Here is a 15,455-nt window from a genome sequence, read left to right as displayed (position 1 = left end):
GCCATGTTGCAGCATAAAAAAACCTAATACAGGGTGTAAAGAAAACCAAAATAAAATAACAAATTAAGTTTAGATAATATTTAATAAAACAAAAACTTAGTGTTATGTAATTTTCACAGTCTTGAAACAATTTGATACCATGATATAAAATGTCTATTTAGAATGTTGAAGGAAAAATAATAAATACTAGTTCAGCGATTAGAAGTGAAAATATGGGATTGCATAAATTTTCATGTAGTAACAAGATGTGATATTTTTATTTAGATTTTTGTTACATCCGGAAAATTCGGATGATTAATTTATCCTACTATTGATAACATATTTCGGGAATGTACTAATAAAAAGAATAACATTTTATTTACAATGTTATACTTATCTAATATATTACAATTCATGCTTGAAAAGTACAACAAATATTATCTTGATTTTAATTTTACAATATCTTAAAATTATTATATCAAATAAAACATTTACACATCTCTTTACAACTATACTACTTTAACATTTTTATTGTAAGAATAAAAAAACAAGATTTTCTCCTTAACAAATATAATGACCAATTTGGCCACAGAAAATTTTACTCACTTGAAACATACCCAAAGTGTAATTATATAGTATTACATACCTACATATTGTAGCTTTCAAAACAGGGATTTATTGTCTATAAGAATTAGCAATAAAAAATTCCAATTCGTGCAAAGGCATATTTACATTGCCCCAGATATAATTCACTTATCTCTGTCATGATTTCAATAAATCGACATTATAACAAAAAGAGTTATTAAAATTACAACAAAATTATCGAGTTTTTGTCGTCCACTATTCATTATATAATCTTAAATGATTAAAATTAAATGAATTATCATTATGATATAATAACCATTTCCATGTAGGCCTCCGTGTATGTATCATGTTTCTTACAGTTGTTGGCAAAAAATAAATTTGTCAGTTATAAGTGAGAAGGGATATCATCTTCCATATTTATATTAGGTCCTTACATATAAAATTGGTGTTTAGTTGTATTGGCCACTAAAATCACAAATTTCTCCTCTTTGGTTAGGAATTACAAATACAAATTACACAGCTATTTACACATGTATTGTGTTTCGTTGCCCGTCATTAATTTGTTTTATTCTCACTCAGTGTTATTTAAGAGTACGATTTCCACCGTGGCACCAGTGCTGCGGAAACGGTTCGAACGGTTAATGACGTGTAAGGCGGTCGTGTCGCAATAGAAAACACAGTGCGTTTTTTGTTCCAACGTTTTCGTTCTGGAGTTTTTGACCTGCAGAACAAGCCCCGTGCGACGGCCGGAGACCTTAGTTGATAATAAAGAATTGAAGGCTATTGCGGAAGCGGATCCATCGATCCAAAACACGTTTGAAGCTATTCAGGCTTTGGTATTAGTGATAAAACTATTTAAATCCACTTGAAGCAAGAAGAATGGAAGATAAAGAAACTTGAAAGGTGGGTACCTCACGAATTGAGTGAAGCAATCCGGCAAACGCGTGACGACTGCTGCCTTACATTACTTAACCGGAACAATAATGAAAGGTTTTCAAATCAAATCAACATCTGTGATGAAAAGTTGATTCCCTACGAAAATCGGAAACGCTCATCGCAATGGCTGGACCCTGCCAGCCAACCAAACGATGACGACGACGGATCAACGAACTACCTATGAGTTGGCAAAAGTGCACAGATAATAATGGTTATTACTTTGATTAAATAAATATATTATATTACAAAATATTCGACATTTTGTTACGCCTATACCAAACGCCAATGTCATATGTAAGGTCCAAATAATTAAATAACATCAACAATCTTAACAAATATTCTGATACTTATGCTGAGAAATTTAATCATGGAACCTAACTAAAAATGTCCCTTTTAACCTAAACTAGCCAACCGGCTACACTTTATTAAGCACATTGTTATCACAAATCGATCAAACACAGATCGTTCAGGTTTTGAATGCTTCACTCATCTTCATCCGATAGAACTGTAGAACTGTTCTCCAATTGTACCCGTGGGGGCACTTGGATGCCCCGATAGGGTCACTTTAGATAACTACGGAAGAGCATCATGGAGTGTGCAGTTTCCCTTTCTTGTTCGAGTAAGAAGACCATATCCCGTTGATTGATCCGCTTTAGTCTAGTGCGGAGCGCCAAGTGGCTGCGGCCAGTCTGTAAGTTGAATGTATAATTTAAGTAACACAACTTTGTAAAAAAAAAATCTACAGAATATGAAAGCTTTCTACTATTTTGTCTTCAGACACAAATATTTGTCAATGATCAAACTGATAGAATTAATATGTATACATATTTTTTTATTTATTTAAAAGAGACAAATTGAAATAATTAATGATAACTATCGACCCTCTCCTGACATCAATATATTAATCAAGTGGCAAAAATAATGAAAATGAAATGTTTGAAAAGTAAAATGACACTCACAAATCCAGTGTTGGTTTGTCCAGTGCCATTGGACACAGTGTCTCCAGAGCCCCCAGGTAAATCCAGTCTGGGCTTCTTCCTGGGCCCAATGGCCTGTAAAGCCGTCAAGTTCGCCTCACGCTGCCTTAGTTCCTCCAGCTCTGCGCGTTGCATCTCCTTTGCCTGATAGAAATAGATTGATTAGTTACATAAAGGCGATAGAAATATCGTTACAAATCGTAATCGTTATTGTACTGTTGTGATTTTTGAATACTCTAATATTACAAACATTTTGGCTATCAAAGATCAAAGCATTAATAACTCAGGCATCCTCGGCAGTTATAGCCTGGCGGAAGATTTTACCTCTGACGGCAGACGAGCCAAAAAATATCTCTCCTGTTAGTCTCCAAGGTAGCAGAAAACTTTTCATTGTTGTCAAACTGGACACAGTTGCTTGCAGTCCTGATCCATAGTTTAAGATAACGAAGTAACATGATCTTGGTCTAGAATACTAACCTTAGCCTTCAGCTTGGCCTGCTCAGGATCCTCGTTCTTGGAGCGAGACTTAGCAGCTCTGAGCAACATTTCGCGCTCAGAGTCCTCCCTCCTCTTCTTCTCCACTCGGTCCAATTCTTCAAGGAACTTCAACTGGCCTTTCACGTCTTGTGTGATCTCATAACGTGAGTCAGTCTGCTGACAAATCATAACAGATGAGTATATTTGTATTGCGGAAAATAAATGTAGCAAACAAAAACTGTTAATTAACAAAAATTATACCAAACACATTGTAAATATTTATTTCGCTATTCTTACTCTTAATGTATTACTAATGAGATTAATTCTTAATATCGAGATCATAGTAAATGCTTGGTGCAACAGCTTATGTTGGTTTCACAGCCGAATATTTTTAAAGTGCAAAAATGTGAAATTACTGAAATACTTTCGAAAGAGCAGGTTTTGTTACAGATGCCAAAAAATTCGCTTGTATTCGTTTTGAACGAATACACGCAGCAATTGCAATCACGAAATTTATAAAAAATCGCAGTAAACAGAAGCGTTGCTACAATATTTATTGTAGCCAATCAATAAACCAACTCCAACAGAATTTTGGCTAAATTACCATTCACATAATTCATAAAATTTGCATCTAACTTATCATTTAGTTACTGGTAATAGACAGAAAACATAGAATGTGCACATTAGTTCCATTCGGTCATTTATTATTTCTGCTGTCACCAAGTCCAGAACTAACATCACAAATAATCATACAAAAAGCTAGACATCTCTCTCTCCTCTTTCCTTTCTGAGGAAGATTTATGTCTATAAGTGCATAATATAATATAAATGCGTGCAAAGCCGGAGCGGGTCGCTAGTAAATAATAAAATAAGCATCGAAATTGTTATATCATTCGCAAACACTATACTATTATTCAAGTGACCAAATTTAATAAAACACTTATTAGTAGCTGTTATTATTAACAGCTTGAGCCGCAGGATAATGATAACTTTATTCAGCGATACAATTTTGACAAACGGCATTACTTATTTTGCAATTATAAACAATAATTCGCGCTTTTATAATCATCAACATCCTCGTATTTATAACCGACGTCATAAAAGAGGAAGGTTCTCAATTCGACTGTATTTTTTCAAGTTGCTTTTCCCTTCTTTTGTGTCCCATGGGGACGATATTTGGTTCAGTCTATAATCACGATACAAAAGTGGGAATTATGTATGAAGTGACTCCCATCTCCCCTCAAAGTTTAGGGGAGAACTTATCATTTAAGACAAGGTTTTAATGTCTCTCTCAGTCGGAAATTATTGTAAACCAAAAATGTTTTTGTTTACCTTAAAATTTGTGATTGAATAAAGGCTATATTGTTTTTTAATTTATTTTCCTCATACATTTTGCTTATACAAAAAATATTACCCGTCGCTGCGCTTTGGCTTGAAGGAAATACAAATAATATGGACAGCAATTTATTCATTCATTAATATAATCACTTCTATATCCCTTTCGGGTTAGACAGCAGTCTGGAAAGACATCAGTCTTTCAGGCCACGTTCAGCTGTATGGCTTAATGATAGAATTGAGATTCATTTAGTGACAGGTTGCTAGCCTATTGCTTGAAAGATTAATCCCATGTTAATAAGCCTATCCCTTAGCCGCTTTATACGACATCCATGAGAACCACATGGTAATGTATATACCAATTTATATATTCTAACATTCTAAAATTTCGCATAGCTCTGGGTTATGTAATTAAATTATACATGTATTTAGCGATGAAGTCATAATATTATTGGTTTCGCATAAGATTTAATTTCAACAGCTTGGCAGGCGTATCTAATGCATCTCAAAGTACATATAACTTTATATATAACCCATATTAAATTATAGCACTTAAAGGAATTCCTCTTTAAGTCACTTTTGTTTTTTTCATTACTTTTCCCACACCGTTATGTATCATACTATCATTATGATAACCACATTTATCATATACTAAACTTTCCCGGCGCCAGACAAAAGCCTTTGTTACTCCTGAAGGATTTTTATAGCTCTATGTCAAATTTTGTCGAAATCGATCAAGTTATATTTGATTTTATTATTCACAAACAAAATACTATTTTTTTCTTTTTATCTAATATTAGTAAGGAAAAGAGAATAATAATCTTACCTTTATAACGTCAATCCTGTGTTGTGCAATGACAGCCAGTTTCTCCACGAGATTCTTCAACCTCTCGTGGACCGCGTGGCTGATAAGACCAGCCACCTCCGGAGAAGGCTCTTCTAAGCCGAGCCGAGCCGCTGCCGCCTTCAAACGAGACTGCATCACTGACATTGGCACAAGATACTCGTCTTTGCATGACCTGAGGAGATGAAATATTGGTTAGAGGCCAATTCAATGTACAGTGGGCCACATAGATAAGGAGGTAGTAAGATTGGTAAATGGGTAAACAGATAATTTTTTCTACTCCCAGGTATTTTAATAATTACTTATGGTTTGAAGTTCTTTTATACCCTAATAATTAGCTTAGTTGCTTAGCTTGACAATATGATATGGTGTGGTAATCTTCCAGGATAAGAAGATAATGTCTACATAATGATATATTACAAGAATAGTTCTCCTGCAAGGGCTGCAGGGCCTGACGGAGTCGCTTCGACAAACCTGCTTTACCCAATTCAGGATCTAGGCCAAAGGCGCACTATTTACTCCATATAGAGACAAAGGCATAGCAAAGGAAGACGATATAATTCATGATATAATTCATAGATAAAAAGTATTAACAAACCGTATCTGTGTGCCAATTAGCTCAGTGGAGCCCAAAATCCTTTGTGACTCCTCAGCCAAATTGACTCCTCCCATAGCGGCCACGTCGTTTATGTCGTCGTCGCCGGCCATTTTGTCGTCCGCGAACGGTTGCGACGCGAACTGCATCGTCGACTTCTTCTCTTTGTCCTTCAATAAGGATTTGCCCGGTGTGAGGATGGTCGAGAGGCCAGTTGAAGTGACTGCCGCACGGGAGAAATTAGCTTTGTTGTTCAGGGTCATCCCTTTACTCGTGACTTTGTTCACGTTGATCTTCGTGTGGAGCGGTATGTTTTGCAGGACGGCTATAGAGCTGCCCGACTTGACGGTCGGCTTTTGCTGTTGAAGAAATAAGTTATGTAATTTGAATAGTTTGGGTAAATAAGTTGAATCGAGGACCATCGCATCGGAGGCTAGCGTCAATGTTAGTATTAGATATAATCTTAAACAAGTCAAACGTTTGACTGTATTAAATAATATTTCTATTTTTATATTACCCTTTCTTAAGATTTAAGTATATTTGCCATGATCAATTCTGGCGAAGTTGGTCTCTGCAAGTCTTGCCACAGGTATTAAGTTTATAATTTCAAAGAAGTGCAGTATTTATTCACACGTCAAAAATGACGGCCTGTGTCAATTTTTTTTTTTAGTTTTAGTTTTATAAATAAAGTTTCGTTTTAAAAATTTTAGATCTCATTTGGAAATGACGCTCTTTTCCGACGCAATGATTCGTTATAAAAAAAACATAACGCTTTTAGTAACAGTCATGCAAGTCATGCATGGATATTACAGTTTCATATCAGATTATCTACATCATATTAATATAATAAACTTTTTAATAAAATTCATTCATAAGACTAGTTTTTACTTTTAAGTCCCGTCAGGGTTTGTATGAAGAAAATAAAATCTTATTACATCGCCTCGATATTTACGAACGTAAAGGAGGCATATGTCTAATCTTCTCTCTTCAATAAAAAGAAATAAAAGTAAGACATATTCAAAGTTCGGAAATACACCCCAAGTTGTGTGAAATAACAACTATAATACCAATTTTCATGTCAATGAAAAATGTAAACTACGCTAAAAATGAAGGTGAACTTTCAAAATTATTTTTATCATGTTGTATTTTATAATTACTAGAATTTATTCATAGACACTCTTCAGAGTCATATTTGCTTATAAAATACATCAACTTATGTATATTAAAATCAATAACTAACAAAACTAACATCAATATACATTTGTAGATATTTCATAACATTAAAAAGAAAATACCTTGTACACAAAGCATTACATACGATAAGAGGTAATAAGGACGACCGTAAACCCCCTTTTGAAATAGTTACTGCGGTTTATAGTCTATTGTTCTTTACAGAAATAGCGCGGGACTTTTATCACATTCGCTTAACAAGTAATTAATATTTCGATCAGGTGTGCCGTGTGGTTCCTGGCACTGTATGATAATTGAAAGAATCATGATCCATGATCATTCCCCTGTTAGTGAAGACGGGTGAAAACATGTTGTAATTGCAACCGTGGTTTGTTATCATTTCATAAAAAGAAACCCTGCTCTATTGTAAAATGGTAACAAAAATATTGACATATTTTCTTCAATGCCCAATCAATAACTACCTATTATCGTCCAACAAAGTTCAATTTTCTATTTCCACATGCTGGAAGTAAAACTGCATAGAATTAAATAAATTTGCAAATTAAAAGGGATTCAATCAAAGCAGACGATTCGAAAAAAAATACGACATCTATGACCATCTTGTTGTTTGGAACCATTTCTGCGCATATTGAAGTGCACAACGATATAAAAGGCTTTTAGATTTTGAAAGTTTTCAGCCGTTAGTGAATGATTCGAAACAAACGCAAAACGGCACATCGACTAATTCTTCGGGCAAACCTGTACTGTCGTAGTCTGCACTGGGAGTACGTTTATGGGTTTGGGCGAAGGCACTAGTGGGGGCGCTAGTGTGGCGGGGAGCGCCGGCGGTAGAAGGGGTGTGAGGGTAGGACTCCTCTGCTCCTCTCCACCCAGCTGATAATGGTAGCTCAGTCAGATCCAACTAAATATTGACACGAATACGCTTAGCGCGATCTCGGCCGGCCCATCGGAATGAAATTACGTTTTTATGTGTGTAACTTTATAAAAATAAATTATATGAACTTTACGATTAAATCAGAGATTGCATCAAGACCATTACATCATTTAATAAGCATCAGATCCGCTGTTAGCCTTCTTAACAACATAATAAAAGGAAGCTTTTATATGCAATTTTTGTAAGTTGGCTTTTTGATTTCAAGAGCTGGGTACAAAAATATCTATTGAAGACTATGAACAACTTCAATAACCATCTTCCTTTTATTAATAACAAAAAAGGAAATGATGGGCCAGCCTCAAAACGGTGTAATCCAATATTGGGCATAATCCAATCAATATAACATCATTTTACCGCATCCAAGTCAGCAATCTACAGATTAAACTTATAACATCCATCCAAGTTATAACAGTTTATATACTGACAAGCCTTAGCTGACGATAAACAAAAAAAAATTAAACGCAGGCAATTCCATAAATTATTTGCAGACACCGCCTCATTCGTACATTGCATCATTTTTAAAGATTACTCTCGAGAAAGGCCATAAACATCAGTAAGCTTTTAAAAAGCCTCGCTCAATCAATTAAAAAAGTTACAATGCACAATTGAAACAGCTGTCAAAGTAAATATTCTTAGCCGAAAACAACTCATAATAAAAAAAAACACATGTAGTGTAGATGCTCAAGAGAGAACGGGATGAGAGAGCGAGAGAGTGTGAGAGGACAGAAAAATAAAACAAAGATAAATGAAATAAAAATGAAGACAAATGAACATCTGGTGAAGGTTAGAATGTTTGACTCATGCTTACAGAGAGCAGTCAACCATTGACCAACCTGATCTAGGGCCTGTGCCGATATAGGCATTGAGGTCGGTATGGGAGGCGTTTCTATAGCGGCCGGGATTGCTGCCGGCAGGAGAGGCGTCAAAGTTACCTCTTCCTCATCACAAGGCTGAATTCATAAAACCATTGAGTTCCAATTATGCAAACTGAAAATACTTTTGCACCTATGTTTGGCTTTTTTATGATATAAAGCAATTGAGCAGTAATGTTATTAGTAATGAATGAAGAGATGATGTGTTCAAAATTTAGTGTTAACATTATTCAAAGTGCACTTTTGGTTAGTTACAAAGTTAAGTTATTTTTGATAATGAGTGAGGACTTACCATTTGCACATTAGAAGTTGCAACAACTGTCGGTTGTGTTGGGGCTGGTACGCTGGAAAAAGCTATGTGTGGTGCGGGAGGGTTGATACCCTCGATCACCAGTTCCTTGGTTACCAATGACTGACGCAGCAATGGCAGACTTCGCTGTAAAAGTGATCATAATACAGTTAATTATTGTGGTGCTTTAGATCAATTATCTTAATTAATAAATTATGCCACTTTTTATGATGTGTCAAAACTAAGCGTAAGTTTCTTACTTTGCCCTATCATAATATTACTATAGACTACTTTTACACGATTGAAAGTAGAAAATGTTAATCGCACCAACAGCATACATACAGAAGAATTACATAAAATGAAAAGAAAACTATTTTAATAGTTAAGGGAAATGACGGCCTTAAAATGAAGGATTATATCCATACAAATACTAATATTACAATGAGTATTTTTTTGTTTGTTTTTGTCCTCACAGGTTACAACTCAACGGATCTGCATGAAATTTTGCATACATATAGTGTGGAGTACGTACGAGTTTAAAGAAGGACATAGGTCGAAGGCAGACTCTCTTAAGTATTCTATAAATCTATACTGTTGTGGGAGACAAGCGTTTATAAGATTGTGAGTGGTATGCTGTTGATGATACTACTTAATTCTTAAGTTTTAACATACAGACATTGGTCAGTTACTATTTTTTTATTATACTTATAGATAGATTAATAAGCTTACTTTTAGAAACCCTATAAGACATGGCTGAGGGCTAGCATTCAGGAGTCGTTCAAGCCGATCACAGAACTCCTCTGGTTCTACTTGGGCGTCAATCAGTTCCTGGATGAGATTCCTCACGTTCATCTCCACCGACTTCGGTTCCTTGCTTGACAGGTCTAGGAGATTGGCTAGGAAGTTGCGGCATTTCTCTTTGGTGTTGTCAGACGGTTTCTGGTTTGAAAAAAAATTATATTATTTGAAACTGGTAAATAATGTTACTTTTGTAAATAAAGTTTATTTGAACCCGTATTTATTTCATCATATTAAATTAATTGACCAGTCTCTTTCTCTTCTTCTCTGATTTTGTACATAATTTACACAAATTCTAATAATATTTTTAACAACATCGGACACACGTACACGGTACTCGTAAACCCATAATATCCCTAATAGAATTTTAATTGATGTTAAAATTTCAACTAACTTGTGTGGTAACCGTTGGCGGTTGAGGCGGTGGAGTGGCCGGTGCCACGGTGGCTGGCGCCGGGGCGGCCACCGGGGCGGCCACCGGGCCTGAAGGCAGGGGCCCCGGCATCTGCCCCGGCGTGGCCACACTCGTTGACACCGTCGCTACACCCGGCAGCTGCACAAATAGATATTACTTTATATTTCGGCCTCATGCAACTATTGATTACTAAGCAGAAATTTAGAATTTATCACTACATTTGGGAATAATTAATTGAGCAAAATGATTCTTGTCACACATTTTTGTCGTGGATACAATTTAATTTAAATTTCGACGAGTATTCAAGGATTTCTCAAATTTCATTTGCTATTAACTTGTAGCAAATGAAAGCATAAAATTGTTTTCAAGATAAAACATATAAATTAAGACATTAATACCATTTCAGGTGCACTTCCATATAATATAATGACATAGTTTGTTTAATTATAGGACAACATTATTATTCTATGATATATTCTTCTTTCCTTCGAGTTTACATAAGCATAAGTAATAACATAAGCATAATGCATAAGTTTTAACCAAAACCAACTTAAAATATGAAAAAGCATAACTGATTTGCACCTAACATGGAGAGTGCATTCAAAACTGGTTAGTAAATATGAGTACAATGGTAGGTACTATATTGATAAATCTTACCTTGTTAATTACCTTATAACATACTTTCACCAATTGTACATGCATGAGTTTCGAGTCTGGACAAGCTAGGAGGCTGGGACATGTTACGGGCAAGGATAATCAAGACAAGAGTAGTGAGTGTCCAATTCCAGTGTATGCAGGTGAGGAGCGGAGTGGCTGTGCCTACTTACTGCCGGCACGGTGGATAGACGGATGGTCTGAGTCTGCGGAGCCGTTAGGGTGCTGGCCGTGGGCGCCGGCCCTACCCGCAGCAGCTGGTATTGACCATTCTCAGTCTTTAACAACAAATGACCCGGCTGCCCCGGTTGAAGACTTTGTAGAGTTTGCAGCGTTATCTAAAAATGAACGCCTCAATTCAATTTCAAGGAACTAGTAGCTTCAATTTTTAACTTTTTGGTTAAATTATAGGTTGGAAAAATAATAACCGAAATGATGGTTCTATAGCAGGTCATTTGTTAGATATAAAACACTCAAGATGATTTATTAAGATGAGTGTGCTTTCAGAGCGTGGCTAGTGAGATCGAGTGGTCACTTACATTCTGTAGGTGGTTGTATGATGTACTGCCACTGCCAAATAAGGTAACAAAAGCAAATTATAAACATATTTTTCAATCTGTGTACCTTATTCAGAAGTGTTAGTCAGTGCATACCATTGTACATGGTTCAACAGTGAGCCTGAGGCATATTTAAGTTGCGGGGAAAAGTAGAAACAGGTCAATCACTATGGGGACCAGGTATAGCATTTGGTATGAAGCCGGCATGTCCGGAATCCCAATATTTTACATGATTTTTGTGTTATGAACTTCTGTACTGTCATTTTTGAACATTATTTATATATTAGTACAAACATTTGTTACAAATTCAACATTTATATTAAAAGTGGTGGTGAATGTTAAACATGACACACTGAAATAAATGTATGTATTTACAACTTAAATTTAAGTGAAGGTGGATTTTGTATAACACTGATGAAATTTTATGATACCTATATTTCCAAATGAGACAAACCAATGAGAGGCCCACCTTTTTTATATACATGCAGGCATGTCATGATAATAGTCCAGTCAAATCTGTTTCAAAGAGAAACAGATGAAATTACCAATTTTATCTACAAAGTACCTAAGTAATATATAAATTTTGGCTTTGTACAAAAGCAATAGCCTGTTTTAATGAAAAATGTATAGAAGAGGGCGGATCCTAGTAAAAAAAAGTTAAGTTTCATAGTTTATTTTGCATTTTTTACACAGCTCTAAAGTGGCATTTCACTAATGGATTTGATATACTAATAGATTTTATTTATATTTTATTGCAATTTTGCGGTACTTATAGATTCCATTATTTAATAGAATTTATGGTATGTTTAACAAAGTTTTAATCTGGTATTTTACTAATAGATTGGTATTTTACTAATGGCATTCTTCACATACATTTTATGTATAGTACGAAGATTATATACAGTAAATCTTGTCTATTTATTTTCATTCTGACATTTGCCGCTGCAATCAACGTTTTACATAAATGTTAATGAAAATCAAATACCTGTCCTCAGAAAATTTTCAGATTGTAAAATCTCACTTTTCTACCAACATTTTCACATATTTAATTGTTTTATATCTCAAAGGATTTCTTTTTTTTTTATTTGTGATTAATAATCAGTAACCAATACCAAACGAATTTTCTCCGAGTCCTTGACAAATCTTATCATTATTGAATTAATTTTAATCCCTTAAACACTCTCATGTACATACATACATAAATGCCTCATGCCTCTTTCCCAGAGGGGAAGACAGGGAATTTCCACTTGCCATGATCACTGCATACTTTTTCGCTTCATCAGCATTCATAACTCTATGCATGTCAGTTGTGTACTCTTGACCTGACCTTTTGCCAGAATGTCTCAGATCTGATCAAGGTTCATTCATAGATCTTCCCACACGACACTCCCTTTGTATATCTGCTTAATCAACCTACTAACATTCATCCCTTGATATCACCAAACCATCTAAGCTTTCCCTTTTCTATTCCTGTCACTACATCTTCTTTCATATTCCCTTATCAAGTTGTTCCTTATGACTTACTTTTGACTTAAGGTCCTATGTCCCCTAGCTGGGGCAGAGGGCATCCACAGTGCGTCGCCATCCCGCTCGGTCTTGAGCTTCGCGTTTTATTTCGCTCCAAGTCTTCCCTAGATTCTTCACCTCTGTGATGATTGTCCGCCGCCAGGTCATTTAGGGCGGCCACGTTTACGCTTTCCTTGGGAATTCCAGTCTAGGGCTTGCCTCGGTATGTGTTCGGGGTCCCTTCGGAGCGTGTGGCCGATCCAGTTCCATTTGCGGCGTTTGATCTGCTGGTCGATCGGAGTCTCACCGCGGCGTTCCCACAGGTCTACGTTGGAGATTTTCTCAGGCCAGTAAACACCGAGAATACGGCGAAGACAGCGGTAAATGACGACTTGGAGACGGTGCGAGATGTCTTTAGTGACCTTTCACGTCTCACACCCATACAGCAAAACGGTTTTCACATTGGACCAGAATATTTTGAGCTTAACTCTCCTAGTCAGTTTCCGTGATTTCCATACAGGACAGAGCTGTGCGAAGGTTGCTCTTGCCTTGGCGATTCTCGAAGTGATGTCCTCTTCGGTCCCTCCAGTTTCCGACACTATGCTACCGAGGTAGGTGAACTTGTGGACTCTCTCCACAACCTCTGTGCCGATAAGCAATGGTAGCCGATAGCCAGTTGTCCCGCACCTCATTTAAGTTGTTCCTTATACTGTCACTAAATTTTACACCAATTGTACTCCTAAGTGTTCTTATTTCCACTGCATTTATTCTACTTTCATGCTTCCTCAGCCATACCCAACTTTCATTCCCATACATATCTGTTGGAACCAACCCGCCTTTTTGCACGAATAGTTTTTTTTTAATAGTAAAATGTTACAATATTTTTATGTTTTAATACATAATAAATTGCACCTGTAACTTCAACACTCAATAAGCTGTCAGAATTTAACAAATAGTTGTATAAATAGGATGCTCTATATACATATTTATGACTGTTTCAATTATTGATTTATTGTTATATCATTAACCTAAGTTGAATTTATTTAATGAATGTCCCCCAAATGAGTGAGTAATTAATGGATATTAGTGACCAAACTTAATAATTCTAAAAAATATAATATAACAACTTACCCCAGGTGCTGCAGCTCTAGCACCAACAACTTGTGGAGTGCCAATTACAACTCTCGGAGAAACTGTTGCTACGGACTTCTGAGCTGCAACTGCAGGTGCACCTGGCCTCATGTTCAAGATCTGAACATTAGGAATTATGGCCTGCTGGGCTGAACCCAAATTCTGTGAGGTCACAACTACATTCTGCCCTCCAGGCTTATTAAGCATGACATTGGACATGGAGCCAGGCATACTTGAACTCACAGTCAAAGGCACAGTCACCAATCCTGACTGCATGCCCACTTGACCAGTTGTTGTACCCTGTTTTATCACTAGGGGAGGATGCATTGTAACAGTTTTATTCACAGACTGTGCAACTGCTGAACTGTTAGGAACAGAATGAGTCTGATGTTGCGATGTGGCTAAGTTAATACAGCCGTTCACCAAGTTCTGAGATTGGTACGACAAACGATTGTTCTTAGCCAAGTTAGGTGACTGACTGTATAACACTTTTATATTTTCACCAGAATTAGAAACGGCGCCAGAGAAACTTTGAGATACAAAGGTTGACGAAGCACACGCTAATACATTATTGTAAGATACACTGCTGTTCGAGACCACAGAAGAAGGAATTAGTCCACTGTTAACGATTTGCTCCGTGTTATATTTTTGTACACCAATATTAGAACTCACACTAGACGATATATTAGGAATCTGGCCCTGAATCACATTCACTACTTTACTCCGCAACCCGCACGACGAAACTGAGGTGACTAATTGATTTTCAAGCGATCCTACGATAGCGTTCACTGCATTCTCGTCAACGTCTGTAGACAAAGCTTGCTCTAAAAATTCAGCTGACGCCATTTTATCTTAATCACCGGATATGGTAAAGTGCTGTGGCCCTGTCATGAATCGGTAAAAATGGCAGATACCTATATGGGTAATAAAATATTGTCTTTAATGGTTTAATGACACTACTTTTGATAATTCGATATTATATTAAAACATTTTTGCCCTTGTATTGTAGTTTCAATTTTTATAAAGTGAAAACTTTTTACCCGATCCGGCCAAGCAAAAAGAAGGGTCATATGTTTACCTGTATGTATTTACATTTAGGTATATACGAACGTATGGATGTCCATCTGTTCTTCATAACTTGTAAACAATTTATCATTATCATAAGTAATAAGACAAAAGAGAAGTCCTTGATCGTCTGCTGGTTATAGGCTACATGACTTTAAGTAAAGATCTAAACAAAAAATACTTTACGGCGATGTGTTGGATATCAAATCAAAATTTATTACTCATTCTTGGATCTTGAAAAGGCCTAGACAGAATAGAGAGGAATATTTGTGGTCAGTACTTTCTATGCATGGAGTAAGCAGGGCAGGGTCTTGA

At 36.1% G+C, this 15,455-nt stretch overlaps 1 protein-coding gene across 3 annotated transcripts; it reads right to left on the bottom strand.

The window, feature by feature from the left end:
* Window positions 1–63: 63 nt before the first annotated feature.
* On the bottom strand, window positions 64–14,921 carry LOC106130613 (transcription initiation factor TFIID subunit 4). Of its 3 annotated transcripts, none has more exons than XM_013329506.2 (10): window positions 14,076–14,921; window positions 11,055–11,219; window positions 10,207–10,365; window positions 9,744–9,953; window positions 9,018–9,161; window positions 5,732–6,087; window positions 5,116–5,308; window positions 2,955–3,131; window positions 2,460–2,621; window positions 64–2,189 (listed from the first exon to the last, which is right to left on the bottom strand). In XM_013329506.2, the coding sequence occupies exons 1-10, from the start codon at window positions 14,919–14,921 to the stop codon at window positions 2,061–2,063; spliced, it is 2,541 nt and encodes an 846-aa protein (XP_013184960.1). In that variant the 3' UTR covers window positions 64–2,060. The 3 variants fall into 3 exon arrangements, with proteins under 3 accessions (XP_013184960.1, XP_013184961.1, XP_060809603.1); XM_013329507.2 differs by having other exon boundaries at window positions 2,955–3,128; XM_060953620.1 differs by lacking the exon at window positions 11,055–11,219.
* Window positions 14,922–15,455: the final 534 nt, after the last annotated feature.

Source organism: Amyelois transitella, chromosome Z (assembly GCF_032362555.1).
Source record: "Amyelois transitella isolate CPQ chromosome Z, ilAmyTran1.1, whole genome shotgun sequence".
Lineage (NCBI taxonomy): Eukaryota > Metazoa > Arthropoda > Insecta > Lepidoptera > Pyralidae > Amyelois > Amyelois transitella.
The sequence above is the reverse complement of the archived record's forward strand: the minus strand, read 5'-3'. Positions and strand labels throughout refer to the sequence as shown.

Bases quoted from the DNA above. Each gene is read 5' to 3' on its own strand.
- LOC106130613 (XM_013329506.2), bottom strand. From the start codon at position 14,921: ATGGCGTCAGCTGAATTTTTAGAGCAAGCTTTGTCTACAGACGTTGAC. The intron at 6,088-9,017 runs GTAAGTCCTCAC...TTTCTTCAACAG, and splicing joins CAACTTCTAATGTGCAAATG to CAAAAGCCGACCGTCAAGTC. The intron at 2,622-2,954 runs GTTAGTATTCTA...TATTTCTATCAG, and splicing joins AGGCCAAGCTGAAGGCTAAG to GCAAAGGAGATGCAACGCGC.